Source organism: Aotus nancymaae, unplaced genomic scaffold (assembly GCF_030222135.1).
Source record: "Aotus nancymaae isolate 86718 unplaced genomic scaffold, 86718_ANA_hifiasm-v0.15.2.pri h1tg000030l, whole genome shotgun sequence".
NCBI classification, from domain to species: domain Eukaryota; kingdom Metazoa; phylum Chordata; class Mammalia; order Primates; family Aotidae; genus Aotus; species Aotus nancymaae.
Genome location: NW_026988443.1, coordinates 21,607,344 through 21,633,920, shown reverse-complemented (window position 1 = coordinate 21,633,920; position 26,577 = coordinate 21,607,344). Strand labels below are relative to the sequence as shown.

Sequence of the window (26,577 nt, the reverse complement as noted above, 5' to 3'; positions counted from 1 at the left end):
GCTTTGGCACCTGAAGGCTCTGGGTTCAAGTTCAGCAGCCGCTATTCCCATGCTCCGTTGCACTCACTCACTCAGCAAACATCCCGTGACTTCAGGTGCCGCCTGATCCTGGTGTGGGTGACATAGTGGGGTTAGGCTGATCCCCACTATGTCACTCAGAGAGCTCCTCTGAGTGGGAGACAGACACAGACACAGTGCTAGCCTCAGGTGGACTGTGCTCCAACAGATGCAGACTCCGGGCCACACAGCCCAGAGAAGGTAGGGAAGGCTTCCTGGGGGAGTGAGTCCTCCAAGAAGCTTGAAGAATGGGCTGGAACCTTCCATGAAGCAAGTAGGAAAGGGACTTCAGGGAGAGGGAAGAACTTGCACAATGACCCAGAGATGGGAGGCAGCCTGGTGACATTTCAAAAGAGCACAATGCCAGTCACAGAGCAGCTAACACTTTCAGGAACATTTGACATTTTTTTAGACAGAGCCTCTCTCTGTCACCCAGGCTGGAGTACAGTGGCATGATCTCAGCTCACTGTAACCTCTGATTCCTGGGTTCAAGTGATTTTCCTGCCTCAGCTTCCTGAGTAGCAGGGACTATAGGCAGGCGCCACTGTGCCTGGCTAATTTTTGTATTTTTAGTAGAGACGAGGATTCACCACGTTGGTCAGTATGGTCTTGAACTCCTGATCTCAAGTGATCCACCTACCTACACCTCCCAAAGTGCTGGGATTACAGGCGTGAGCCACCGCGCCCAGACTTCAACATTTTCATAGAGTAACAAGAAGAACCCCAGCAGTCGTAGCAGAAATTACGGGAAGTAAAAACCATCAAATGTTGTCTTTATATGTGACAGTTTAAAGAGTTTTGGAGTCTGACTTCTTGGGTTCAAATTCCAGCTCTGTGACTTATTAGGTACATAACCACGGACAAGTTACTTAAACAGGACCCCATGTACGCCTGGTTGAGGTTAAAGTCTCAGCAGGGGGAGAAGCGGGCTGCCCTGCTGGGACTCTGCCACCATTTGGGTTTGCCCCAGCCAAGAAGGTTCAGGCCTGGCCTCAGAGCTCGTCCTGGGCCTTCCTGTCCTGCTTCTGGTGCCATTGTTGTATCTTGCTGGGGAGCGTCTCTGACCAGTACTGCATGCAGGCCTCCTTAAACTTCTGTCCGACCCGTGGCACTGGGTTGATCTCCAGATAATGTTCCACCCGGTTGAATCGGGGCCAAGGAGGCAAACCCTCGCCATTGGGGTCCCTGGGTGGGAGGAATGAATGAGGATCAAGGCTTCCTGTGCTGTCCCCCAGAGAGGCCAACCTGGGCACCCCAGGCCCAAAGCCAGCTATGTCCACTCATTCACTCACCCTGTCCGGGCGAAGCGGGTCCACTGGGCCATCATGGTGAGGCTTAGTTGCTTCTCCTCCTCTGTGGCCTCTGGAAAGGCTGGAAAGGTGACAGAGACAGAACTGAATGAGAGTCAGGTGGGACCTGGAGGGGACCCAGGGGTCCTCGGTGCTGACTGGAGACCTCTGTTCCTGCAAGCCCTGCCCGGGCCCCTTGTTCATTTGGCAGCCTAGGGATCACATGTCTGTCTGTCTGTTCTCACCCAGGAGGGAGCTTTCATCCGTGAGGAAGGGACCTCCAAACACAAAAGCAGTCTCAGCCCCATGATCAGCCTTCACCCAGGCGGGCTTGATCTTTGCAAAAGAACTGGGTCGATGCTGGAACTCATAGAAAAAGACAGGGCTCCCAGCATCTACAAAGAAAGGATGGGATGGGAGTTAGGCACCCACTGCCTGATTCAACCCTGCCTTTGGCAGCACACGCTCATGATGCCACCAATTTCCACGATGATGATCATGACCAAATGACTAGCTACAAACATTTACTGAGCGCTTGCTAAGAGTCGGGCACCATTCTGTGTGCTTTGTGTCATCATTTTAATTTAATATAATATTTTTAATTTTTGAAGTGGTCTTGCTGTCGACTGGGCTGGAGTGCAGTGGTGTGATCACAGCTCACTGCAGCCTCAGACTCCTGCGCTCAAGTGATCTTCCCACGTCAGCTTCCCAAGTATCTGGGACTACAGGTGTGCACCACCATGCCCAGCTAATTAAAAAAAAAAATTGTCTAAAAATTGGGGTCAATAGGTTGCCCAGGCTGGTCTTGAACTCCTGGGCTCAAGTGATCCTCTCGCTTCTCCCAAAGTACTGGGATTACAAGCATGAGCCACCCACCTCGCCTGGCTGGTGTCATCATTTGTTTAATACCCATCACAATAGATTAGATGTATATTAACAGAATTAATAGATTTGATTCTATTATTATTTCCATTTTGCAAAGGAGAAAACGGAGGCACGGAGTGGGTAGGTTATCTTGGCCAAGGTCACAATTTTTAAAATTTGGAACTGTTCTGGGTCCATGTCAGGGATTAGCTACTCGGCTTGGAGGAAGCAAGACTTTTATCTCAGAAGTGCTGAAAGAGGATGAAATCACTCAACTGAGTGAGTCCCTGAGAATTAGTGACAGGCCTGCTGGGTGACCCTTGATGAGCCACTGTACCTCTCTGAGCCTTGGTTTTTCTCCTCTGCAAAGTTCCCTACTGGAGACACCTCTCATTATTGTGATGCTGCATCCCAGAGAAAGAGGGGTTTTGAGGTGGCAGTGGGGTGTGGGGTGCAAGGCATCAGGGAAATCAGCACCCTCTCATGCCATGTCACCTGTGATGAGCCAGTTCCTTCCATCAAGTGGGAGGGATTGAGCAGGTGGCCAGGGATAGGCTTACCTCGAAGGTGTCTTGAAAAACTGAAGGTGGGCACATTCATGAGCAGGTCACCCATCAATTCCTGGAAGGCCTGGCTTGTGGCTTGTGGATCCAAGTCGCTTCCTATGTGTTCATCTATGATGGCGGGCATCATCTCAGGGGGCACATCCTGGGGCAGGAGGCTAGGCTCAGGCCTGCTCAGCACGCACAGCTATGGCAGACCCTCCCAAGAAGCCCAGACTCTCCGGTATAGCTTCCCTCATGTCCCAGGGCTCATGGTCCAGAGAACAGCCAGCTGCCTCTCTGCCTCCCTAGGAGTTTGGGATAAGCTCAGGTTTGGAGTCAAGTCCTAGCTCTGCAACCACTGCTTGGCCGTGTGACCTCAAACAGGTGGCTAGACCTCTCTGAAAGTTAGTCTCTGCCAGGCAGCCTATGTGAAGTCCCCAGCAAGGGGTTTGGCCTGGAAGCAGGTGCTCAGTTGAAGTTAACTGGGAAGTAAGTGAGAGCAGAAATGATGGAGGCTCCCCTCAGCTCCAGAGGGCAGTGATGAGGTTGTGTGAATGAGAAGGGCTCTGGGGCTTCCAAAGAAGGGAAATGTACAAAGATTGAACAGCCCCTGGTATTGAGATCCCACGTAGACTCTTCAAATGCAACATCTAGTCTCCTTACAACGGCCCAGGCGAGTGGGCAGCATCATCCCCATTTACAGATGAAGAAATGGGCTTCGAAGGGATTGGATAACTGGGCCAGCAGCCAGGGCTGGGATTTGGCCCCAGGTCTATCTGGCTCCACATCTGACAGCTGAGGCCCTGTGGTCAGGCAGAACTGGCTTAAACTCTGCCTCTGCCCCTTCTCCACCATGGCACCTCAAGCCTGTTTCCTCATCTGTAAAATGGGGACAGTGAGAATTCCTCTCTAAAGCGTTGCAATGAGGATTGAAGGAGATGAATGCCTCTCCTAGCGCTCAGTGCAGCACAGTCCCTGGCACCTAAATGTGCTCATTAACAGGCAGTTTTATCTTGACAATGATGGTGATGAAGATTTTCCTTTGAGAACCACATTGACTCATGTCTAAGGAAATTCCCGAGTGAACAAAGTTAGACCAAGAGGCCTGGTGGGAGCTGGTAGCTGGTACTGTGGGTGTCAGAGGTAGGAGCAGAGACTGTGCTGTTGGTTAGGACACCCACTGGCCTCCTCCCTCCTGCCTCTTGTCTCACCAGACTGGTCAAGTAGGGTGTCAAGATGGCCAGCATGTCCTCCCGGCTCATCTGTTCCATTGTATCCAGGAGACCCCAGCCCTGTGTGGACACCAAGGCCCTCTCAGTGCAGCCTGACCACTGCCCCACCCCCCAACTCCCAGCCCTGGGCAGGAGAGTGTTCACAGCCCTGCACCCAGAAACTCATTATGGAGCCAAATGTGGCTGAACCCACAAGTCCACACACCCAAAAAGATAAACCTGAAATTGGTGGGAGATGGGTATGGGTGGGGAGAGCAGCCCAAATACAACAGGCAAGTGGTTAATGGCAGTATTGTAGAGAACAAAAGAATTTGTTCAACATTTTTTTTTTTTTTTTGAGATGGAGTCTCCAGGCTGGAGTGCAGTGGTGCGATCTTGGCTCACTTCAACCTCTACTTCCCAGGTTCAAGTGATTCTGCTGCCTCAGCCTCCTGAGTAGCTGGGACTACATACATAGTAGCAGTAGACGGATGCTATGCCCCACTAATTTTTGTATTTTTAATAGAGGTGGGGTTTCGCCATGTAGGCTAGGCTGGTCTCAAGCTCCTGGACTTCAAGTGATCCGCCCACCTTGGCCTCCCAAAGTGCTGGGATTACAGGCATGAGTCACTACACCCAGCTAATTTTTTTTTATATTTTAGTAGAGATGAGGTTTTACCATGTTGGCCAGGATGGTTTCTAACTCCTGACCTCGTTATCCGCCCACCTTGTACTCCCAAAGTGCTGAGATTATAGGCCTGAGTCACCATGCCTGGCCCTAAAGTTACTTTGTTACTAGGCTCTCTGTTAATTTGTGAGAACAGGAACAGAAATTCACAGATGGGTAAACAGAAAGTATACACAAAAGGGAATGTTAATCTTCACTAGGAATTAAATAAATACACAGAAAATTGGCTGGGCTAGTGACTCATGGCTATAAACCCAGCACTTAGGGAGGCTGAGGTGGGAAGATTACTTGAGCCCAGGAATTCAAGACCAGCTTGCACAACATAACAAGACTCCATTTCAAAGAAAAATTAAAAAAAGAAAGAAAGTTGGGTGTAGTGGCATGCCGACTGAGTAGTCCTGGCTACTTACTCTCTGGAGTGGAAGGATAGGTTGGGCCCAGGACTTAGAGGCTGCAGTGAGCTGTGATTGAGCCACTGCACTCCAGCCTGGGCAACAGAGCTAGAACTTGTCTCAAAAAAAAATGCTCAATATATATCTTTATTTATTATTAATTTTTTTGAGATGGAGTCTTGCTCTTATTGCCCAGGCTGGAGTGCAGTAGCAAGATTTTGGCTCACTGCAATCTCCACCTCCCGGGTTCAAACAATTCTCCTGCCTCAGCCTCCCAAGTAGCTGGGATTACAGGCACCCGCCACCACCCTTGGCGAATTTTTTTTTTTTCAGTAGAAATGTCGCTATGTTGCCCAGGCTGATGTTGAATTCCTGGGCTCAAGCGATCCCACTTTGGCCTCCCAAAGTGTTGGGATTACAGGCGTGAGCTACTCTGCCTGGCTTACATATTTTACCTTATTTATTTATTTACTAATAAATAAATAAACAAATTTGATTGATTGATTGATACAGGGTCTGGCTCTGCTGCCCAGGCTAGAGTGCAGTGCTGAGATCTTGGCTCACTGTAAACTCCGTCTCCCGGTTTGAAGCAATCCTCCTGCCTCAGCTTCCTGAATAGCTGGGATTACAGGCTCCACCATGCCTGGTTAAATTTTGTACTTTTAATAGAGATGGGGTTTTGCCATGTTGGCCAGGCTGGTCTCAAACTCCTGACTTCAGGTAATCCACAGAGTGCTATGATTGCAGGCATGAGCCCCCGCGCCCAGCCTGAGTCACCCACTTCTAAGAAACATACTCAGCAACAAGTCCTGGGCACAGCCTTCCATGCCAGGCAGATTTCCCAGGTCCTGGGGGCCAGCTAGGTTGGGGTTCCCTTGGCTTCAGCTGTAAGTTGATAGTGGGGTCAAGGCTGCCTGCCAGAGTCTAGGGCATTGACCTGAAAACTTCTACAAGCTTTTTCTTTTCCTTTTCTTTTCTTGATGGAGTTTCACTCTTCGTTGCCCAGGCTGGAGTGTGGTGGCGCAATCTCAGCTCACCGCAATCTCTACCTCCTGGGTTCAAGTGATTATCCTGCGTCAGCCTCCCGACTAGCTGGGATTACAGGCATGTGCCACCATGCCCAGCTAATTTTGTATTTTTAGTAGAAATGGGGTTTCTCTATGTTTGTCAGACTGGTCTCAAACTCCTGACCTCAGGTGATCTGCCCACCTTGGCCTCCCAAAGTGCTGGGATTACAGGCGTGAGCCACCGCAACAGGCCAATTTTTTTTTTTTTTTGAGACAGTGTCTCACTCTGTTGCCCAGGCTGGAGTACAGTAGCACAATCTCGGCTCACGGCAGCCTCTGCCTCCAGGGTTCAAGTGATTCTCGTGCCTCAGCCTCCTGAGTAGCTGGGATAGTAGGCATGTACCACATGTATTTTTAGTAGAGATGGGGTTTCACCCACCTCAGCCTCCCAAAGGGCTGGGATTACAGGTGTGAGCCACTGTACCCAGCTCAAGCTTTATCTTTGAGTGTCAAGATTGCATGAGCCTCTCTCTCACATACCAAGGGACCAATGTGAGGGGATTGATTCCAAAGGGCCAAGTCAGAGGACAAAAGTGTGGATATGAAGATATCCACTGCACTATTAGCCTTAGTGGTAAAAACTAGAAGTTGCCAGGGCTGGGCGCCGTGGCTCATGACTATAATCCCAGCACTTTGGGAAGGCAAGGCTGGCGAATCACCCAAGGTCAGGAGTTCGAGACCAGACTGACCAACATGGAGAAACCCTGTCTCTACTAAAAAAAAATACAGGCTGGGCATTGTGGCACACGCCTGTAATCCCAGCACGTTGGGAGGCCCAGGCGGGCAGATCATGAGGTCAGGAAGTTAGAAACCAGCCTGGCCAACATGGTGAAATCCTGTCTTTATTAAAAATACAAACAATTAGCTGGGCATGGTGGCGCGTGCCTGCAATCCCAGCTACTCAGGAGGCTGAGGCAGGAAAATTGCTGGAACCTGGGAGGCGGAGGTTGCAGTGAGCCAAGATCATGCCACTGCACTTTAGCCTGGGCGACAGAGTGAGACTCTGTCTAAAAAACAAAACCAAACCAAACCGAGCATGGTGGTGCATGCCTGTAATCCCAGCTACTCAGGAGGCTGAGGCAGGAATCAGTTGAACCTGGGAGGTGGAGGTTGCAGTGAGTCGAGCTTGTGCCACTGCACTCCAGCCTGGGTGACAAGAGTAAAACTCCTTCTCAAAAAAAAAAGAAGTTGCCCAAATGCCAAGATGAAGGAACAATGTAACGACACCCTCCATTTGTGGAAGGTTCACAGGCATTAAAAGTGATTGCTTGGCTGATGCAGTGACTCATGCCTGTAATCCCAGCACTTTGGGAGGTTCAGATAGGAGGATTGCTTGAGGCCAGGTGCTCTAGACCAGCATGAGTAACAGAGGGAGACCTGTCTCTACATAAAAAAAGAAAAAAATTAGCAGAGTGTGGTGGCACAGACCTGAGGTCTCAGTTACTCAGGAAGCTGGGAGGATTGCTCGGGCCTGAGAGGCCAAGGCGGTAGTGAGTCCTGATCGTGCTACTGCACTCCAGCCTGGGCGATGGATCGAGACTTTGTCTCAAAAAAAAAAAAAAAAGTGATTGCTTTGTCTTAGGGTATCCATCCAATGTGGTAAGATGGAAAAAAATAAGAAAGAAGAAAAGTGAAAAAAATGATTGCTGTGAAGATGGGTAGAAAAATAAGAATGACGTAAACAAGATGCTTGGGATGAAAGCACAGCGCTGACACTCTTTCTTGTGGGAAGTTCTGTGTACCTGGAAAGGACTGGAAGGCACTTTGCTCATAAGGAGGTCCCCAGTGGCTTGATAGCTAAAACCTGAGAGTCTTAGTCAATTGCTCTGGCACAAAGTCAATGCTAACCAGTCTCATAGAGCCTGATGTATAAACCGGACGCAAAGGCAGGAATATGCTGCCCAGATCAGCACTGCCCAGGAGGCCAGTTTGTGCAAAAGCCTGGTTCCCTAAAAGGAAACATTTGCTAGGGTGGGAGGTACTGGCCAGGGCAGGGCCTTGAAGGATACAGATGCTGGAGGACACTCACCCTGGGGACGAGCCAGCCGAACTCATGGTTGTTGACACCCGTGAGGAAAGGCACCGAGTGGTAGTGCTTTTCCTTCAGGAGCTCCTTGGGGCTTTTGGGGAAGACAGTGCCATCGATGGTGAAAGGATAGATAGTAATTTTCTGCGGGAGAAAGCAATGCAGGAGGCTCCCACGTTAGGGCCAAGCCTCAAAGGATAGGAGCCCAAGAGCCACTGAGCCGCAGGACTGAGTGGCTGAGCCTGGAGGGAAAGTGAAGGGATGGAGATCACCAGGGCTGAGGGGATTGGGGGAAGCGGGAGATCAGGGCAACACATGCTTCCAGTTTCTTTCCTAGAAGACAGGCCTGATGTGGGGATGGGGATGGCCCTTTGTTTCTGTCCCCAACCCTTCAGCCCCTTCCCCTCATGAGTGGTTGTCCCCAGCCCCACCTGGGAGAAGACTGCCCCTCTGTTGTTTCAGGGGATGGACAGAACCCCCTCTGTGCCATTGCCTGGCACCATCCCCAAAAAGGTCGTCATACCAGCTTCTTGCTAAGGACTAGTTCTTCTCCTTCCTTCTGCCGAAGGCACTGCACCATCTCAGCCGGGGAGCTGGAGCTGCAGGCCATGGCGCTTGCAACGTTCTGGGGACAGATGAAAGAGTCATGCCTCCCTCCCAGCCACTCAGCCCCACATTGCAGCCCTCTGCCTCCCACAGAGAGAGGGTGCATCTGTAGGATAGCTGAGTGTGATGTCACAGATCAACCCCGAGGCTGGTCAGAGACTTGCCACCACCCCTGAGAAGCCCGCCCTGCCCTTTGGCTTGGGTGGTCTCAAGGGCCCCTGTGTGTTCTCTATTATACCATAGTGTTATTATCTGGGGGGAATGGGGTGCTGAGTACTTGTTACCCTCTAAGAATAGTGTCATTGTCTATTTTATTTTTGAAGACAGTCTCGCTCTGTCCCCTAGGCTGGAGTGCAGTGGTGTGATCTTGGCCATTGCAACCTCCGCCTCCCGAGTTCAAGTGATTCTCCTGCCTCAGCCTTCCAAGTAGCTGGGATTACAGGCATGTGCCACCACTCCTGACTAATTTTTTGTATTTTTGGTAGAGACAGGGTTTCGCCATGTTCGCCAGGCTGGTCTCAAACTCCAGACCTCAGGTGATCCACCCACCTCGGCCTCTCAAAGTGCAGGGATTGCAGGCATGAGCCCCTGTCCATGGCCTATAGTGTTATCATCTGTTAATACCTAACTATATTAGTGCCTGCTACATTAATACTAACTATATTAATAGTTAAGTATCTATTAACACCTAACTATTTTTTAGTGTCCCTCTGTCGCCAGGCTGGAGTGCAGTGGTGCAATCTCGGCTCACTGCATCACGTTCTGGAGGTTGTTCAGGCAATCCTCCTGCCTCAGCCTCCCAAGGAGCTGGGACTACAGGCACATACCACCACGCCCGGCTAATTTTTGTATTTTTAGTAGAGATGGGGTTTCACCATGTTGGCCAGGATGGTCTCCATCTCTTGACCTCGTGATCCACCCGCCTCGGCCTCCCAAAGTGCTGGGATTACAGGCGTGAACCACGGCGGCCGGCCATACCTATTAATACCCACAGCCACAGGTCTGTAGAGTCTGTGGGGTAAAACGGAAATGAGACAGGGTTTAGTGAGGAAGGTGTTGCAGCATTTGCTGAAGTCCAACAGGGAAGGGTGAAGGAAGCTGAGGCTGGAGCAGGGCCAGGGAATGAGTGGGAAGTGAAACTGGAAGGATAGCTTCAGGACAGCTCACAGGCTGAAAAAACCAAGCCAGGGCATGTGGACATTAGCAGGATCACTGATATTCTTTTAGGGAGAGAATGGCTGAGCTGGGTTTTTCTTTGGACAGAGGAGAGATGAGGAATGACCTCAAGCCTGTGATCGAGAAAATCTCTCTTGGCCATGGGGAGGGGATGGGTTGGGGAGGCTGAGAGGTGGATGCTGTTGTCTATACAAGAGTCAACATGCCTGGCCGAGGGCGGTGCCTTAGGCTTGTAATCCCAGCACTTTGGGAGGCTGAGGCGGGCAAATCACCAGATCAGGAGTGTGAGACCAGCCTGGCCAACATGGTGAAACCCCATCTCTACTGAAAATACAAAAAATTAGCCAGGAGTGGTGGCACATGCCTGTAATCCCAGCTACTTGGAAGGCTGAGGCAGGAGAATCACTTGAACTCGGGAGGCGGAGGTTGCAGTGAGCTGATTTTGTGCCACTGCACTCCAACCTTGGACAGAGTCGTGAGATTCCATCTCAAAAAAAAAAGTCAACATGCCCATGTTGAGGTTCCAGAATCATCTTGTACCCAGTGGTTAAGATGCCCAGCCCACTTGGCCTTGGCTGCCATCTGGGGCCAGATGAGGGCACTGACCCAGCCTTGCAAATCCTGCTCACATTACCCCCCTCTCCCCTCCATGGCTCTATCCCTGTTCTGTCCTGTCCTCTGTCCTGGACTCTGCCTTGGCCATTTCACTGGCCTCTTGGTCTTCAGGATGGCTCTCTCCAACCCATCTTCTACTCTAAGTAGCTCAGCCTTGCCTCTGGATAGAGTCCAGATTCCCAGGACTGGCCCCCACTTCTCCAGCGCCTTCAGTTCCTGCACTGTCCCCTAACCTGAGAGCTTGCTGCTGCAGGACCTGGCACTCTTTCCCACATCTGCAGCCTCTACAGGTGCAGTTCCCGCTGTGGCTTCCCCTGGCTTCTCTTCACAAAGCATTACAATGAGGATCTAGGGTGGGGATCCAGAGCCTGAATGGAGACCTCTCAGGCAGCAGGTGGCTGGGAGTGGAGACCCCCTCCACCATGGTACCTGGGGCAGAGAGGGGTGCTCCTGAAGACCCCACCTGGAGAAAGGGCCAATGATTATGTGCTTCAGGGTGGCCTCCTTCAGGAAGCCCTCCCTGACTGCCCACGTGCTGGAATGCAGCAGTTGTCTCCTCTGATCTTCCTTCATCCTAGTGGGCTCGTCTTTGCTAACAGAGAGCTCCCTGCCAGTAAGCCCCGCTACTCTGAGACCCCAGGGCCAGCACAGAGTGGGGTATGGGAGGCACACATAGAGTAAGAGCAGGAAGGAAACGCAGACCTGAGCTAGGGGCCAGGGGTGAGACGTCATTATCCCTGGGATGGTGATGACCCCGCTCTGTGTGATGGCTCTGTGGAACAGCCCTGAAGCCACTGGGGACAGGACCTGAGTGCAGTGGAGAGAGCAGGTGGCTGTCAGAGGAGGGCAGAGGAGCTGGGAGGTCTGAGGGCACAGAAGCCCTCCTGGCCACATTGCTAGGTCCCTATCGTGACTCACCAGGCCAGAGGCAATGCTTCCACCAGCGGATCCACCAAAGACAGTGACACAGTTGCGGTCACCCCCGAAGGGGGTGATGTTTCCCTGCACCCAGCGCAGAGCAGCCACCACATCGAGGAAGCCCTGGTTGCCAGGTGCATGCTCATCCCCGGTGCTGGGGGCAGGGTAGGGCAAAGGTTAGTTCAGCCTGGCTCCTTGCCAGCCTCTGTCGGTTAGCTTGGAATCAGCCACCAGGATGCCAGGCCCTCCTCTGTGCCCCAGGTCTGGTCTGACTGGGAGCCATGCTTGGCATCTACATGCCCAGCGTGTGGTATATGCAGGTGTGGCTGAGTGGCCAGCCAGGGTTGGTTCTCATGGCTGCCAGAGCCTGTGGCTCTTTGTCCCATATCCTGCTGGAAGCTGGGCTCCAGCCTAAAAATCAATGCCCTCTGCCCAAGGGACCACATTTGCTGTATAATTCTGGCTTTGGCTGGACCCCTCTCCTGGGGTGGAGGCTTGGGGAGTACCCTCCTCTGCCCCAGACAGCATGGGTAAGGAGCCTTCCATTCAGGATCTGGACCCCAGCCTAGATCCCCAGTTGCTCTGGTGAGCTGGCTTCTCCTCGGCGCAGGGAGTGCTCTGGCCAGCCCTGCCATCTCACCTGAAGAAGCCAAGGACCCCGAGGCGGTACTGGACGGTAACCACGACCACATCCCCGTAGGCAGCCAGGGCCGATCCATCGTAGGAGGTGGCAGCGCCAACGGCCAGAGAGCCTCCATGGAACCACACCATGACCTGCAGAGGTGGCCATGGGGCAGTGACCCCTAAGCTCCTGGAACCTCAGCTACCCACCTGCCAGCCCAGGGCATTCTCAGGACCTCTAGGGTGGTTTGGAAACTGGGACGGGGAGGGGACGGGGGGCAGAGTGGAGCTGGATCGGGTGGACAGGGCCCTCTGGGAAGCCCACCGGCCTCCCGGCCCCTGTGGTGGCCTCAGCTGGGCTGTAGATGTTGAGGATCAGGCAGTCCTCCGAAACAGAGAAGATCTGATGTTTTCCGTTGAGCATAAATCTGTTGTTGTTCATTCTCTCCACGTCTTGCAGGCACCTGTAGCCAAGGACAGGTCTGAGGTCCAGCTGTTCAGCCCCACAAGCCCCAGCTGCAGGATTCCTCACAACCTGGCTGTTTGCCACCTCCACCGCCACTACTCACATTGGGGGTACAGTGCTGGCGTCCCGCACACCCTCCCAGGGCTGTGCTGGGCGTGGGGCTGAGAACCGGTCAGGGCCCAGTGGCGCCTGGGCAAATGGAATGCCCAGGAAGACATTCACAAGGCGGTCTGTGCCCTTCACGCCCACCTGCCGGCCTCGCACACGGCCTAGGATGGTATCTACTTCAGGCTGAGCAACTTTGGGCCCTGAGGGAAGGACAGAGAGGTCATGGGGTGAGATTGCAGCCTCCATGAGGGGAAGGAGTGAAAGACAGACACTCAGGCTGTTCTCAGTACTTACCACACAGCACCTTGGTAACCTTGCCAGCAAGCTGGTGAGCCTGGTCTTCGGTTGACTCCCAACTTCCTCCTCTCTGCCTGCCCAAGAGGCACTACCACTCCACTCCAGGCCAGATTGGGCCTGCTACTGGGGCCTTGAGCCTCAGGGCCAGCCACTTCCCATTTGCTTGTTTTTGTTTCTTTGTTTTTGAGACAGGGTCTAGCTCTGTTGCCCAAGCTGGAGTGCAGTGGCACAATCTCAGCTCACTACAACCTCTGACTCCTGGGTTCAAGTGATTCTAGAGTCTCAGCCTCTCAAGTAGCTGGGATCACAGGTACACACTACAATGCCTAGGTGATTTTTGTATTTTTAGTAGAGATGGAGTTTCACCATGTTGTCCAGTCTGGTCTTGAACTCCTGACCTCAAGTAATCCACCACCTGGCCCTCCCAAAGTGCTGGGATTATAGGCATGAGCCATCACGCCTGGCCTGGAATTATTTTTCTAAAAATAGAGAGGGGGGTCTCACTATGTTGTGCAGACTGGTCTCAAATGCCTAGGCTCAAGCAATCCTCCCACCTCGGCCTCCCCAAGTGCTGGGATTACAGGCGTGCGCCATCATGCCCAGCCGGCACCATGTTTCTTGTGTGACCTGTAGAACTGTGGACCAAATAAACCTCTTTTCTTTGTGAATTGTCCAGCTTCATATATTCTTTTACAACACAAACAGACTAAGACAAGAGGACCACCTCTCCCAGGGCTAGACAATGCCTGGACATAGGAGGCAGCTCTCTGGGGAGTTGGAATTGGCAGGCAACACTCTAGGGAGCAAATGCAAAACAGTCGAGAACCATCCCCCAACCACCTCCTGTATACAGCTCTCAGCTCCTGGCTACCATCCACTGGCCCTAATCACCCTAGAGCCAGGGACCAGGAAGTTGGGGACAGCCCCTTTGCCTCAGCGCCTACTGCCAATCCTAAACCTGTTTAGCCTGCCTTGCTATTCCTTCTCGCAGAAACCATGGCAAAGGGGCTTGCCCACGTTTTCCCACTTCTCCCTCTGCCTCCTGGCCGATGCCACCTGGTGCTTCCCTCTGTGGCCCTGTGTGGCATGGCCTGCTTCCTGTTCACAGGGAACTGTGAGCAAACTCCTTCCCTGGTGATAGTCATCTGCATATCTACTTGTCTTACTACATTTGATTAAAACAAATCTCAGGCCCCCTTAAAACATAAAGACAGGCTGGGCACGGTAGCTCATGCCTGCAATCCCAGCACTTTGGGAGGCCAAGGTGGGTGGATCAGCTGAGATCAGGCATTGAGACCAGCCTGGCCACATGGTGAAACCCCATCTCTACTAAAAATACAAAAATTAGCTGGGCATGGTGGCAGGTGCCTGTCATCCCAGCTACTCAGAAGGTTGAGTCAGGAGAATCGCTGGAACCCAGGATGCAGAGGTTGCAGGGAGCCGAGATTGCATCATTGCACTCCAGCCTGGGTGACAAGAGTGAAATTCCATCTCAAAAAAAAAAAAAAAAAAAGCAAGAGCAAATCCCCTGCCCAGAGAGAATGCACAACCCCTGGTCTGTCTCCAAACAGGACTCTTTCCTGAACGGGCTGCCCACTGCTCCCTGTCCCTGTCTCACTCTGGACTCCTCCACACCAAGCTCCCCTGCAGGCCCAGCAGGTGTGTCTTACCACGGGTTGTGGCAAGGCATGCCAGGAGCAGACAGGTCACCCCGACCAGGACCCCAGACTCCACTCTCACCGTTGTCTCCATTCTCCTTACAACTGGTTGGACAGAAGCTTCAGAAGGTGGAATGAGATCCCTGCCCTTTGGCACCACCAGTCTCTAAAGGGCGGTGTTGTAAACCTCCATGGATAGCCCCGCCTAGTTGGTGGCCAGCCCCTGGACCCAATGCCTCATCCTCAGGCTGAGTCAGAGGCAGGGCTGGATGAGTGCCCGGCAGAGACCTGGATGATGATAGCCCTCCCCCATCCACTGTTTTCAAATTCCAGCTCTCCTGACTTGATCTCCATGAAATCTTGTGCGTTCATTCCAAGATGCCCACATCACTGACCCAAGGAAGTTGTGGCCAGTGACCCTGGGGCGCCGCTTTGAGTGGACAGTCCGGCCTGGGGTGAGGGCTTCATATGGTTTGGATGTTTTGTCCCCTCCAAATCTCATGTTGAAATGTGACTTTCAGGCCAAGCGTGGTGGCTCACACTTGTAATCTCAGCACTTTTGGAGGCCAAGACGGGTGTATCATTGAAGGTTGGGAGTTTGAGACCAGTCTGGTCAACATGGTGAAACCCATGTCTACTACAAATACAAAAAATTTAGCTGGGCGTGGTGGTGGGTGCATGTAATCTCAGCTACTCAGGAGGCTGAGATGAGAATTGCTTGAACCTGGGAGGCGGAAGTTGCAGTGAGCCTAGATCACGCCACTGCATTCCAGCCTGCGCAACAGAACCAGACAAAAAAAGCAATGTGACCTTCAGTGTTGGAGGTGGGTCTAGTGGGAGGGAATTAGATCATGGGAGTGGATCTCTCATGAATGACTTCGTGCTGTCCTTCTGGTAATGAGTTCTCACTCTATAAATTCACTTAAGTTCTGGTTGTTTATATTTCATTTTATTTATTTTGGATATAGTTTCACTCTTGTTGCCCAGGCTGGAGGGCAGTGGTACAATCTCAGCTGACTGCAACCTTTGTTTCCTGGGTTCAAGCAATTCTCTTGCCTCAGCTGCCTGAGTAGCTGGGATTACAGGCACCTGCCTTCATGCCCAGCTAATTTTTGTATTTTTAGTAGAGATGGCGTTTCACCATGTTGGCCAGGTTGGTCTCAAATGCCTGACCTCAGGTGATCCACCCGCCTCAGCCTCCCAAAGTGCTGGATTACAGGCGTGAGCCACCGCACCCAGCTGAAGATCTGGTTGTTTAAAAGAGCCGGGCAGGGGGTGCAGTGGCTCATGTCTGAAATCCCAGCACTTTGAGAGGCCAAGGTGGGTGGGCAGATCACTTGAGCCCAGGAGTTCCAGACAAGCCCAGGCAACATGGTGAAACCCTATCTCCACAAAAGATACAGAAATTAGCTGGGCATGGTGGTACACGCCTGTAGTCCCAGCTATTTGGGAGGCTGAGGCAGGAGGATCAATTGAGGCCAGGGAGTCGAGGCTGCAGTGAGCTGTGATGGCCTGGGCAACAGGGCAAGACTCTGCCTCAAAAAATGAAAGAAAAATACAAAAGAACCTGGCATTTCTCTTGCTCTCTCTTGCCATGTGATGACATCTGCCACATTATAAGCTTTCTAAGGCCTCACCAGAAGCTAAGCAGATGCTGGCAATATGCTTGTACAGCCTGCAGAACTGCGAGGCAAAGTAACCTCTTTTTTTTTTTTTTATAAACTACACAGTCTTAAGTACTTTTTGTTTGTTTGTTTGCTTGTTTGTTTGTTTTGGAGACTGAGTTTTGCTGTTGTTGCCCAAGCTGGAGTGCAATGTTACAATCTCGGTTCACTGCAACTTCAGCCTCCCGGGTTCAAGCGATTTTCCTGCCTCAGCCTCCCGAGTAGCTAGAATTACAGGTGTCCACCACCATGTCCAGCTATTGTTTTTTTTTTTTGTATTTTTAGTAGAGACAGGGTTTCACCATGTTGGCCAGGCTGGTCTCAAACTCCTGACCTCAGGTGATCCACCCACCTTGGCCTCCCAAAGTGCCGGGATTACAGGTGTGAGCCATCATGGCTGGCCCCAGGTATTTCTTTACACCAATGCAAAATGGGCTAATGCATGGCAGGTGTCTAGTCTTGCCTACTAGTGCTGTGTCTGAGCCTTGATGTGGGGTTGGGGAAACTGATGTTGATTTTTTTCTTAAATTGAGGTGAAATTCACATACAATTAACTATTATAAAGCATACAATTCAGTGGCAATTAGTAGATTCCAAATATTATGCAACTACCACATTTCTAGTCACAAAACGTTTTCATCACCTGAGCAAAAACACTTCATAACCATTAAAGGCTGGGCACGGTGGTGCACACCTGTAATCCCAGCAGTTTGGGAGGACGAGGTGGGGCAAATCACCTGAGGTCAGGAGTACAAGACCAGCCTGCCCAACATGGCGACACACCATCTCTACTAAAAATACAAAAATTAGCCAGGTGTGGTGGTGCGCACCTGTAATCTCGGCTACTCAGGAGGCTGAGGCAGGAGAATTGCTTGAAACCAGGAGGCGGAGGTTGCAGTGAGCCGCAATTGAGCCACTGCACTCCAGCCTGGGCAGAGCGAAATTCCGTCTCACAAAAACAAAACGAAACAAAACACTTTGTAACATTTAAAAAATAATCATTACCCATTCCACCTGATTACCATTAATTTGCTATGATTTACCTATTCCAGATATATCATATAAAAACAATCATACAGACCAGGAATGGTGGCTCATGCCTATAATCCAGGCACTTTGGGAAGCCAAGTTGGGAGGATCACTTGAGGCAAGGAGTTTGAGACCAGCCTTGGCAACAATATTGAGAACTTGTCCCTACAAAAAATAAAAATATCAATAAAGAATCACACAATAAGTGACGTTTTTTGTCTGGCTTCTTCCACTTAGCATAATGTTTTTGAGGTTCATCCAAATTGTAGCAGGTATCAGTAGTTTTGTTTTGTTTTGTTTTGTTTTGAGACAGAGTTTCACTCTTGTTGCCCAGGCTGGAGTGCAATGGTGCGATCTCGGTTCACTGCAACCTCCACCTTTTGAGTTCAAGTGATTCTCCTGCCTCAGCCTCCCAGGTAGCTGGGACTACAGGAATGTGTCACCATGCTTGGTTAATTTTGTATTTTTAGTAGAGATGGGGTTTCACTATGTTGATCAGGCTGGTCTCGAACTCCTGACCTCAGCCTCCCAAAGTGCTGGCATTACAGGCATGAGCCACTGCGCCCAGCCAGGTATCAGTAGTTTTTATGACTGAATGATATTCCATTGTATGGCTATACCATAATTTGCTTATCCACCTGTTCACTGATGGGCATTTGAGTCGTTTACACCTTTCAACTATTATGAATAATGCTTCTATAAACATTTTTGTACAAATTTCTGTGTGGAACTGTGTTTTCATTTCTCTTGGGTTTTGGAGTTGAATTCCTGCGTCATAATTTTATGTTTAACATTTTGAATACAAACAGCCTGTTTTCCACAGCAGTTAGATGATGCTCCTGTAAAGCCTCAGAGCTTTGGACCTGAGCAGCTCTGCCCTGGGCCCCAGAACTGCGGATGCACAGGGCGTATGTTGGGGGTGATTTTCTCATAGAGGCCCACTCTCTTGGAGAATCCTCAGTAACAAGGAAGAAGCACGACACTGCCCCCAAGTGGCTTTGAGACTCCTGGACAGGGGAAACTGAGATCTGCAGGTGGGGCTGGTGGTGGTGCAGCTACTCAGGAGCTGAGGTGAGAGGATCCCTTGAGCCTAGAATGTTGAGACTGCAGTGAGCTGTGATCAAGTCACTGCACTCCAGCCTGAGCTACAGAGCAAGACCATGTCAGAAAGAAAGAAGAAAGAAAGAAAGAGAGAGAGAGAGAAAGAAAGGATAGAGAAAAAAGAAAAAGAGAAAGAAGAGAGATAAAGAACAAAGAAAAAGAAAGAAAGAGAAAAAGAAAGAAGAAAGAGAAAAGAGAGAAAGAAAGAAAAAGAAAGAAAGAAAAGGATGGAAGGAAGGAGAAAAGAAAGAGATCGAGAAAGAAAAAGGAGAGGAGAGGCTTGGAACCAGAGCGGATGGAAGCCCCCCCTGACCAGGGTGGGGATCTGCAGGGCATCCGTCTCTTCTGGCTTAGGAGGTTCCCACTCCAAGCGGAGGCAGGACTCACTTCTGGGCCTCAGCATCAAGGACATGGCTGGCTGGGAGTAGGCAGTGGGAGGATGGATAGATATTTGCTTGTCCAGTGAAGGACAGAGTGAAGGTTGTGCCTAAACACGATGCCAGCTCTAGCTGGCACCCAGAGCTGAAGAAAAAGGCTTTAGGATGAAACTTCTCTTCTGCCAAAATAGTGCCAGCTGGGCATTGTGGCACAATTCTGTTGTTCCAGCTATTCAGGAGGCTGAGGCAGGAGGATTGCTTGAGCCCAGGAGCTTGAGGCCGGCTTGGGCAACATAGCAAGACTGTCTCTAAAAAAAAAGCAGTAAAAAACCATTGCAGCTTCCTGAATCTTCCCCAGCAGCCTGGGGTGGGGCGCTCTGCTTTTCAGAGCTGCTTCCAGACCTTTGTCCTTCCCTCCTTCTCCTTCTTCTTCTTGTTCCCAGCGCAGCCCCACCACCCCTGAGCCACACCCTCTTGATCAATTGCTGAAGATTTTAGCACCTGGCTCTGGCATGCTTTCTACCTTCGACACTCTCATCAAGGCACCTGGATCTCTTCTCTGCCCGCAATCTTGCCTTCCACCTTCAGGTGTAGATGCTGTCAGGAGAGAGCGCCATCTGCTCCAAGGCCAAGTTTTCCAACTCCGTGCAGCTAGGTCTGCCCTCCCTCCTAGCATTGTGGATGGGCCTATCAGGGCCAGGACTAGGGTGAAACAGGCCAGCAAAGTGCCCAGGACATAAAAGTTAAAGAGGCACTCATCCCCAGGGTCACACCTGCAGAGGGTCGGCACCTGAGAGTGACTGCCTTCTAAATTTTATATTTGCTTGTCTTGCTCTAATCCCAGCTCTGGGACCTACCCATGGACACCAGGACCTGCTCCCCTCCCTCCTCCTCAGGGTTGTCTCTTTGACAGTGGCAACCCTCCCATCAGCTGCAAATACAGCTTCTGTGTAAATGCAACCATACAAAGCCTGTCTTGACCTACTTTGCCCTCTAGCTATTGCTCCTTCCCCACTCCCTCCTTCCCTCCCTCCTTCCCTTCCTCCCTTCCTTTCGTCTTTCTTTCTTTCTTTCTTTCTTTTTTTTTTTTTTGAGAGAGGGTCTGTCACCCAGGCTAGAGTATAGTGGCATGATCTTCGCTCACTGCAGCCTTGATCTCCTGGGTTCAAGTGATCCTCCCACCTTGGCCTCCCAAATAGCTGGGACTACAGGTGCAAGCATGCCATCATACCTGGCTAATTTTGTATTTTTTGTAGAGATGGGGTTTCCCTATGTTGCCTAAGCTGGTCTCGAACTGCTGGGCTCAAGCAATCCTCCTTTCTCCACCTCCCAAAGTGGTAGGATTACAGGCGTGAGCCACCACGCCTGGCCTTGCTCTTCTTATTTCTAGAAAAGCTAGTCATCCACTCTTGCTGTCTTTAGTTTCTCTCCTTCCAGTCTCCCTCAGAAGTTGCTCTTGACCTCTGCCCAACAGCACGGCCTGTTGTTGATTTAGTGTCTCCCACCGAACTCACTGTGGCCCCAGCCTCCTGCCTTGATAGATGCTATCTCTGCCTTTAATTCTCATGCCCTAATTAATACCTGGGCTGTGGGTGCTAAGGTCCCCAGCTCCTCCCAGTTCAGAGTCCAGTAACAAAACTCCTTTACATTAACAGGTCAACTTCTTCTAACTTCTTCCAAATCCCTGGGCTGCTGTCCATGACTACTGGGGTGAACGTCCCCATGCAGTCCACCATTTACTGTGCTATCGTTCAGAGGTCTTGGCACTGATGATGACTGGAGGAATCCCAAAAATGTGAAATGAAGTCCAGACATGGTGGCTCACACCTGTAATCCCAGCACTTTGGAAGGCTGAGGCAGAAGGATCACTTGAGCTCAGGAGTTGGGTAACATAGCAAGACCTTACTTCTACAGAATTTTTTTTTTTTTTTTTTTTTTTTTTAGCCAGGCTAGTGGTGCATGTCTTTAGTTCCAGCTACTCGGAGTCTGAGGTGGGAGGACTGCCTGAGCCCAGGAAGTCGAGGCTGCAGTGAGCCATGATCATGTCACTGCACTCCAGCTTGAGTAATAAAGGGAGACCTTGTCTCAAGAAAATATAGTGAAAGGAAGAGAAGAGTCATCTCAGGAGCACATTGCTCTACGTGTGGGGGGAAATGTTACATACATAGTAAATGTAGAGAGATAGAGACACAGACAGAGAAAGAGTCAAAAGCAGAGGCTAAAAGTCCAAGGAACCAATTGCAATGAGATGCCACTAAACAGCTATTTAAAAACTCAGGGTCAGGTGCGATGACTCACACCTGTAATGTTAGCAATTTGGGAGGCTCAGTCCGGGAGTTTGAGATTAGCCTGGGCAACATAATGAGATCATGTCTCCACAGTTTTTTTTTTTTTTTTTTTTTTTTTCAGATGGGAGTCTTGCTCTGTTGCCGGACTGGAGTGCAGTGGCACAATCTCAGCTCACTGCAACCTCTGCCTCCTGGGTTCAAGTGATTCACCTGCCTCAGCCTCCTGAGTAGTTGAAACTACAGGTGCACGCCACCACGCCCAGCTAATTTTTGTATTTTTATAGTAGAGACAGGGTTTCACCATGTTGGCCAGGATGGTCTTGATCTCCTGACCTCATGATCTGCCCGCCTTGGCCTCCCATGGTGCTGGGATTGCAGGTGTGAGCCACAGCGCCTGGCCACAAAATTTTTAAAAATATTTGTAGTCCTAGCTCTTCAGGAGGCTGAGGTGGGAGGATTCCTTGAGTTCAGGAGTTCAAGGTTACAGTGAGCTATGATCATGTTACTGCACTCTAGCCTTGGTGACAGAGCAAGACCCTGACTCTAAAACAACGACAACAACAAACCCCAAAACCTGAAAAAGTCAGATTTAAGGCCCACAAGACCAAGTGTTGGTGAAGATAGAAAGCAGCTGGAACGCTCAGAGATGGCTGGTGGGGTTGCAAAAATGATATAGTCATTTTGGAAAACAGTTGGGCATTTTATTTTTAAAAAAATTGTGGCCAGGCAGAGTGGCTCACACCTGTAATCCCAGCACTTTGGGAGGCTGAGGTGGGCAGATCACTTGAGATCAGGAGTTCAAGACCAGCCTGGCCAACATGGTTAAGCCCTATCTCTATTAAAAATACAAAAAATTAGCTGGGCGTGGTGGGCGCCTGTAATCCCAGCTGCTCAGGAGGCTGAGGCGGGAGAATCGCTTGAACCTGGGAGGTGGAGGTTGCAGGGAGCCAAGATCGTGCTGCCGCACTTCAGCTTAGGTGACAGAGCAAGATTCTGTCTCAAAAAAATTACATTTATTTATTGTTTAGTGTAGATATTTATTTATTTATTTTAAGAGTCTCACTCTGTTGCCCAGGTTGGAGTAGAGTGGTGCAATCTCGGCTCACTGCAACCTCTGCCTCCTAGGCTCAAGCAATTCCTGTGCGTCAGCCTCTCAAGAAACTGGGATTACAGGCATGCACCACCACGCCCGGCTAATTTTTGTATTTTTAGTAGAGACGAGGTTTCACTATGTTGGCTAGGCTGGTCTAGAACTCCTGGTCTCAAGCAATCTGCCCACCTCGGCCCCCCAAAGTGCTGGGATTATAGGCATGAGCCACCACACCCAGCCTAGTGTAGATCTTTAAATAGGAGGCATTTTCTTTAAAAGTTAAACACGCTCTTACCATATGACCCAGAATGACATCGTATGGTGAGTGTCCACTCTCAGGCGTTTACCCCACAGAAATGAAAGACTTGTCTGAAAATGTTCACAGCAGCTTTATAAAAATACCCTCAAAATGGAAGTCACTCAAATGTGCACCTACTGATGAATGAATAAAATGGCATATATTGGCGTGGAACAGTGGCTCACTTCTATAATCCTAGCACTTTGGGAGGCTGAGGCGGGAGGATTGTTTAAGCCCAGGAGTTCAAGACCAGCCTGAGCAACGTAGCAAGACCCTGTCTCCAAAGAAAAAGAAAGGGGGTATATTTATACACACAATACCATTCCGCAATAAAAGAAAATAACTACTGGTTGAATTTCAAACACAAAATTGACAGAAGCCAATCACAAGTTATTTATATAATTAGTATTAATATTAATTTATAGTTTGTATTATTTCATTTATATTGTAGAAAATGCAAACGCTAGCAATGGAAAGCAGTTTGGTGGTTGCCTAGGAGCGTGGATCAGGACAATTATTGACTGCAAAAGGGCTTGCAGGAATTTTGAAGTGATAGCAACATTCTAAAACTCCACATGGTGGTATTTGCATGTTTTATAGATTTACTCAAAGTGATCAAACTGTACACTTACAATGGGTGAGTTTGGGCGGAGCACAGTTGTTCACACCTGCCTCTAATCCCACCAATTTGGGAGGCCTAGTCGGGAGGATCACTTGATCCTTGGAGTTGGAGACCAGCTGGGCAACCTGGTGAGACTTCGTTTCTCAAAAAAAAAAAAAAAAAAAAAAAAAAAAAATTAAGTTATCCAGCCATGGTGGCGCGTACCCGTGGTCCTGGCTACTTGGGAGGCTGAGGTGGGGGATAGCTTGAGCTCAGGAGGTGGAGACTTCAGTGAGCTGTGATTGTACCACTGCGTTCAGGCCTAGGTGACAGAATGAGGGCTTGTCTCAAAAAAAGAAAAAAGAAAAGAAAAAAAAGGTCAGGGTCAGGTAAATTTAATTGCAAATTATTTCACCATAAAGCTGTTAAAAATACCTATTAAGTAATCCTGGGAACATATACTGGGAAAGTATATTCTACATCTGCAGAATTGAAGAGACATGCATGCAGCCTTGCTCAATAAATGCCTTCAGAATGTAGCGGGAACATTATGCACCAGTCAGTGTTCACTGAAAGGAAACTGCTCCTCCCTCTCAAGTTCAAGTCAGTCCAGGCTTCATATTATCCTTGTCTGCCACCTGGTGGCCAAAATGGGCAATGTGGGTGTCATGGTCTTTCACCCCAAACTTCGGAAGGGCCTGTGTAGTTGGACTTAAAGGCCTTGGATGGAAAGAAGGGAGACTTTTCCTCTGGAAAACCGTTAACCTGAGAGGCAAGTTGGTCAGAGGTAGGGTATAAGGGGATTACTAGGGTCTAGACAGGAATACATGGTCTTAATGACAAAGAGAAAATACTTTGATGGAACCAAGAGGCCGATCGAACACAATTGGCCACCTTTGCACACCGAGATAAAATATGAGAAGGTTTTTGCGGAGCCGGGAAGGAGAGAAGTTTAGGGACAGCAATGAAGTAAGTAGGAAAAGTAATCACGTGGACACACATGGTGAGTTCGGGGATGCTCAGGGGGTTGAAAGGTTGGCAGGGGGATTCTGAAAGGCAAGAGGACGTCTCCCTGGATGGAGAGGCCCTGGGAGTCAGGGGACAGGAGCCTTTTGTCCTAGATATGCCTGGGCCTTTGGACCCTCAATCCTATGTTCAGGACACACCCTACAGATAAACATCTTTGTGAGTGTGCTCCGATCCTGTGAGTAGGGGCCTTACAGTGTCTGCAGAACCCCTGAGAAGAAGAGCAAACTTCAGGAGACGGGCCACTGAGGAAGCGGCTTGGCTTTCCTGGCCACTGTGCAGGTGGCCCAGGATCAGGGGCCTATGGAAAAGCCCAGCCTTGCTTCTTACAAAAGTGGGGTGAGTCACCTCTGCAGGACACAGATAGGAGGGTAGGGAGCTTGTTTTTTTTTTTTGTTGTTGTTGTTTGTTTTTTTGAGATAGAGTCTTGCTCTGTCACCCAGGCTGAGAGTGCAGTGGCACGATCTCAGCTCACTGCAGCCTCTGCCTCCCGTGTTCAAGCAATTCTGCCTTAGCCACCCAAGTAGCTGGGATTACAGGCGGCTGCCACCACGCTCAGCTAATTTTTGTATTTTTAGTAGAGACAGCGTTTCATGATGTTGGCCAGGCTGGTCTTGAAATCCTGATCTCAGGTGATCCACCTGCCTTGGCCTCCCAAAGTGCTGGGATTACAGGTGTGAGCCACCGCACCCGGCCTGTACAAGTAGCTTGTTTTAAGTATTAATGATAGATGACATTTAGTGGAACAAAAGGGGCGTATAGGAACTTATGTATTTTCAGTCACTGGTGACCTTGGTGGCTGAAATCTGGGAGCTTTAAGTGCCAGGGTTAAATATTTGTATTGCCTCAAAAATGTGTATGTTGAAACCTAATCCCTGAGGTGATGGTACTAAGAGGTGGGGCCTTTAGTGTCCTTACAAAAGAAGCCCGAGGGAGCTGGTTTTCCCTGCCCTCCTTGTGAGTACACAGTGAGAGGCTGCCATCTGTTAACCAGAAAATAAGCCCTTGCCAGACACCAAATCTGCTGACACCTTGATCCTGGACTTCCAAGCCTCCAGAACTGCAAGCAAAACATGTCTGTCATACGAAGGCACCCAGGTTATAATATCCACCTGTAGTATTTTTTTTTAATTTTATAGGAAATTCTTTTTTTTTTTTTTGAGACAGGGTCTTGCTGTGTTGCCCAGGCTGGAATGTAGTGGCACAATCATGACTCACTGTGGCCTTGACCTCCCGAGCTCAGTGATTCGCCTGCCTCAGCCTCCTGAGTAACTGAGACTACAGGTGCATGCTACCACATGCGGCTAATTGTGTTTTTTTTTTGTAGAGATGGCATTTCTCCATGCTGCCTAAGCTGGCCTCACTCCTGGGCTCAAGCTCAGGAGGCCCACCTTGGCCTCCAAAAGTGCTGGGATTACAGGCATGAGCCACCATGCCTGGAATAACCATAGTGTTTATTTTTTGAGACAGAGTCTCACTCTGTCACCCAGACTGAAGTGCAGTGGTGCAATCTTGGCTCATGCAACCTTCACTTCCTGGGTTCAAGTGATTCGGTGTCTCAGCCTCCGAGTAGCTGGGATTATAGATGTGCACCATGAAGCCTGGCTAATTTTTGTATTTTTAGTAGACACAGGGTTTCACCAGCTTGGCCAGGCTGACCTCAAACTCCTGGCCTCAAGTGATCTGCTTGCCTCGCCCCTCAAAGTGCTGGGATTATAGGTGTGGCCTACTGCACCCAGCTTAACAGTAGTATTTTTGCTATAGCAGCTGCATGGACTAAGACACTAGGGCTTCCGGTGTCCAGGTTTTGTATTGGCCACTAACAGATATAAGAGCACTTGGACTTGCAGAGAGGCAGACAGAGGCTATTTTTTTAAGAATTTATTTTTATTTTTTCAGACATCTTAGGGATGAACGAACAAAGGCTTCTGACACTCAGGTGTGGACAACATTCTTCAAAGCACCTCCCTCGAAGTGGGAAAGGCCTGGGGGCTCAGAGAAAAGAAGAGAGAAGGCAGGGAGAAGGTGGAAGTGAGGAAGGGAGAATGGGGCCCAGGGGTCAGTGGAGTGTTGGGGAGGGTGGGATTCCACTGGGGTTTGCCCATCCACTGGGGGGATCTATTGAGTGTGTCTAACAAGAGAGGGCCCGTGGCAGGCTCGGGAACTAACGTCATGAAGTAGCTTCTTCTATTCCTTTTTTTTTTGAGATGGAGTCTCATTCTTGTCACTCAGCCTGGAGTCCAGTGGTGCCATCACGGCTCACAACAATCTCCGCCTCCTGGGGTTCAAGTGATTCTCCTGCCTCAGCCTCCTGAGTAGCTGGGATTACAGGAGTGTGAGACCATGCCTGTCTAATTTTTGTATTTTTCATAGAGATGGGGTTTTACCATGTTGGCCAGGCTGTTTTTGAACTTACGACCACAGGTAATCCACTCACCTTGGCCTCCCAAAAGTGCTGAGATTATGGGCATTAGCCACAGTGCCTGGCCTTTTATGCTC

At 50.1% G+C, this 26,577-nt stretch overlaps 1 protein-coding gene across 1 annotated transcript; it reads right to left on the bottom strand.

Annotated features, from left to right (window-relative positions):
• Positions 1–813: 813 nt before the first annotated feature.
• Positions 814–14,770, bottom strand: CES3 (carboxylesterase 3). Its single transcript, XM_064383171.1, has 13 exons — positions 14,617–14,770; positions 12,645–12,849; positions 12,401–12,539; positions 12,095–12,228; positions 11,455–11,608; positions 11,239–11,343; positions 8,663–8,764; positions 8,143–8,283; positions 3,967–4,047; positions 2,771–2,918; positions 1,592–1,741; positions 1,350–1,428; positions 814–1,242 (listed from the first exon to the last, which is right to left on the bottom strand). The coding sequence occupies exons 1-13, from the start codon at positions 14,696–14,698 to the stop codon at positions 1,050–1,052; spliced, it is 1,713 nt and encodes a 570-aa protein (XP_064239241.1). The 5' UTR covers positions 14,699–14,770; the 3' UTR covers positions 814–1,049.
• Between the last annotated feature and the right edge of the window lie 11,807 nt (positions 14,771–26,577).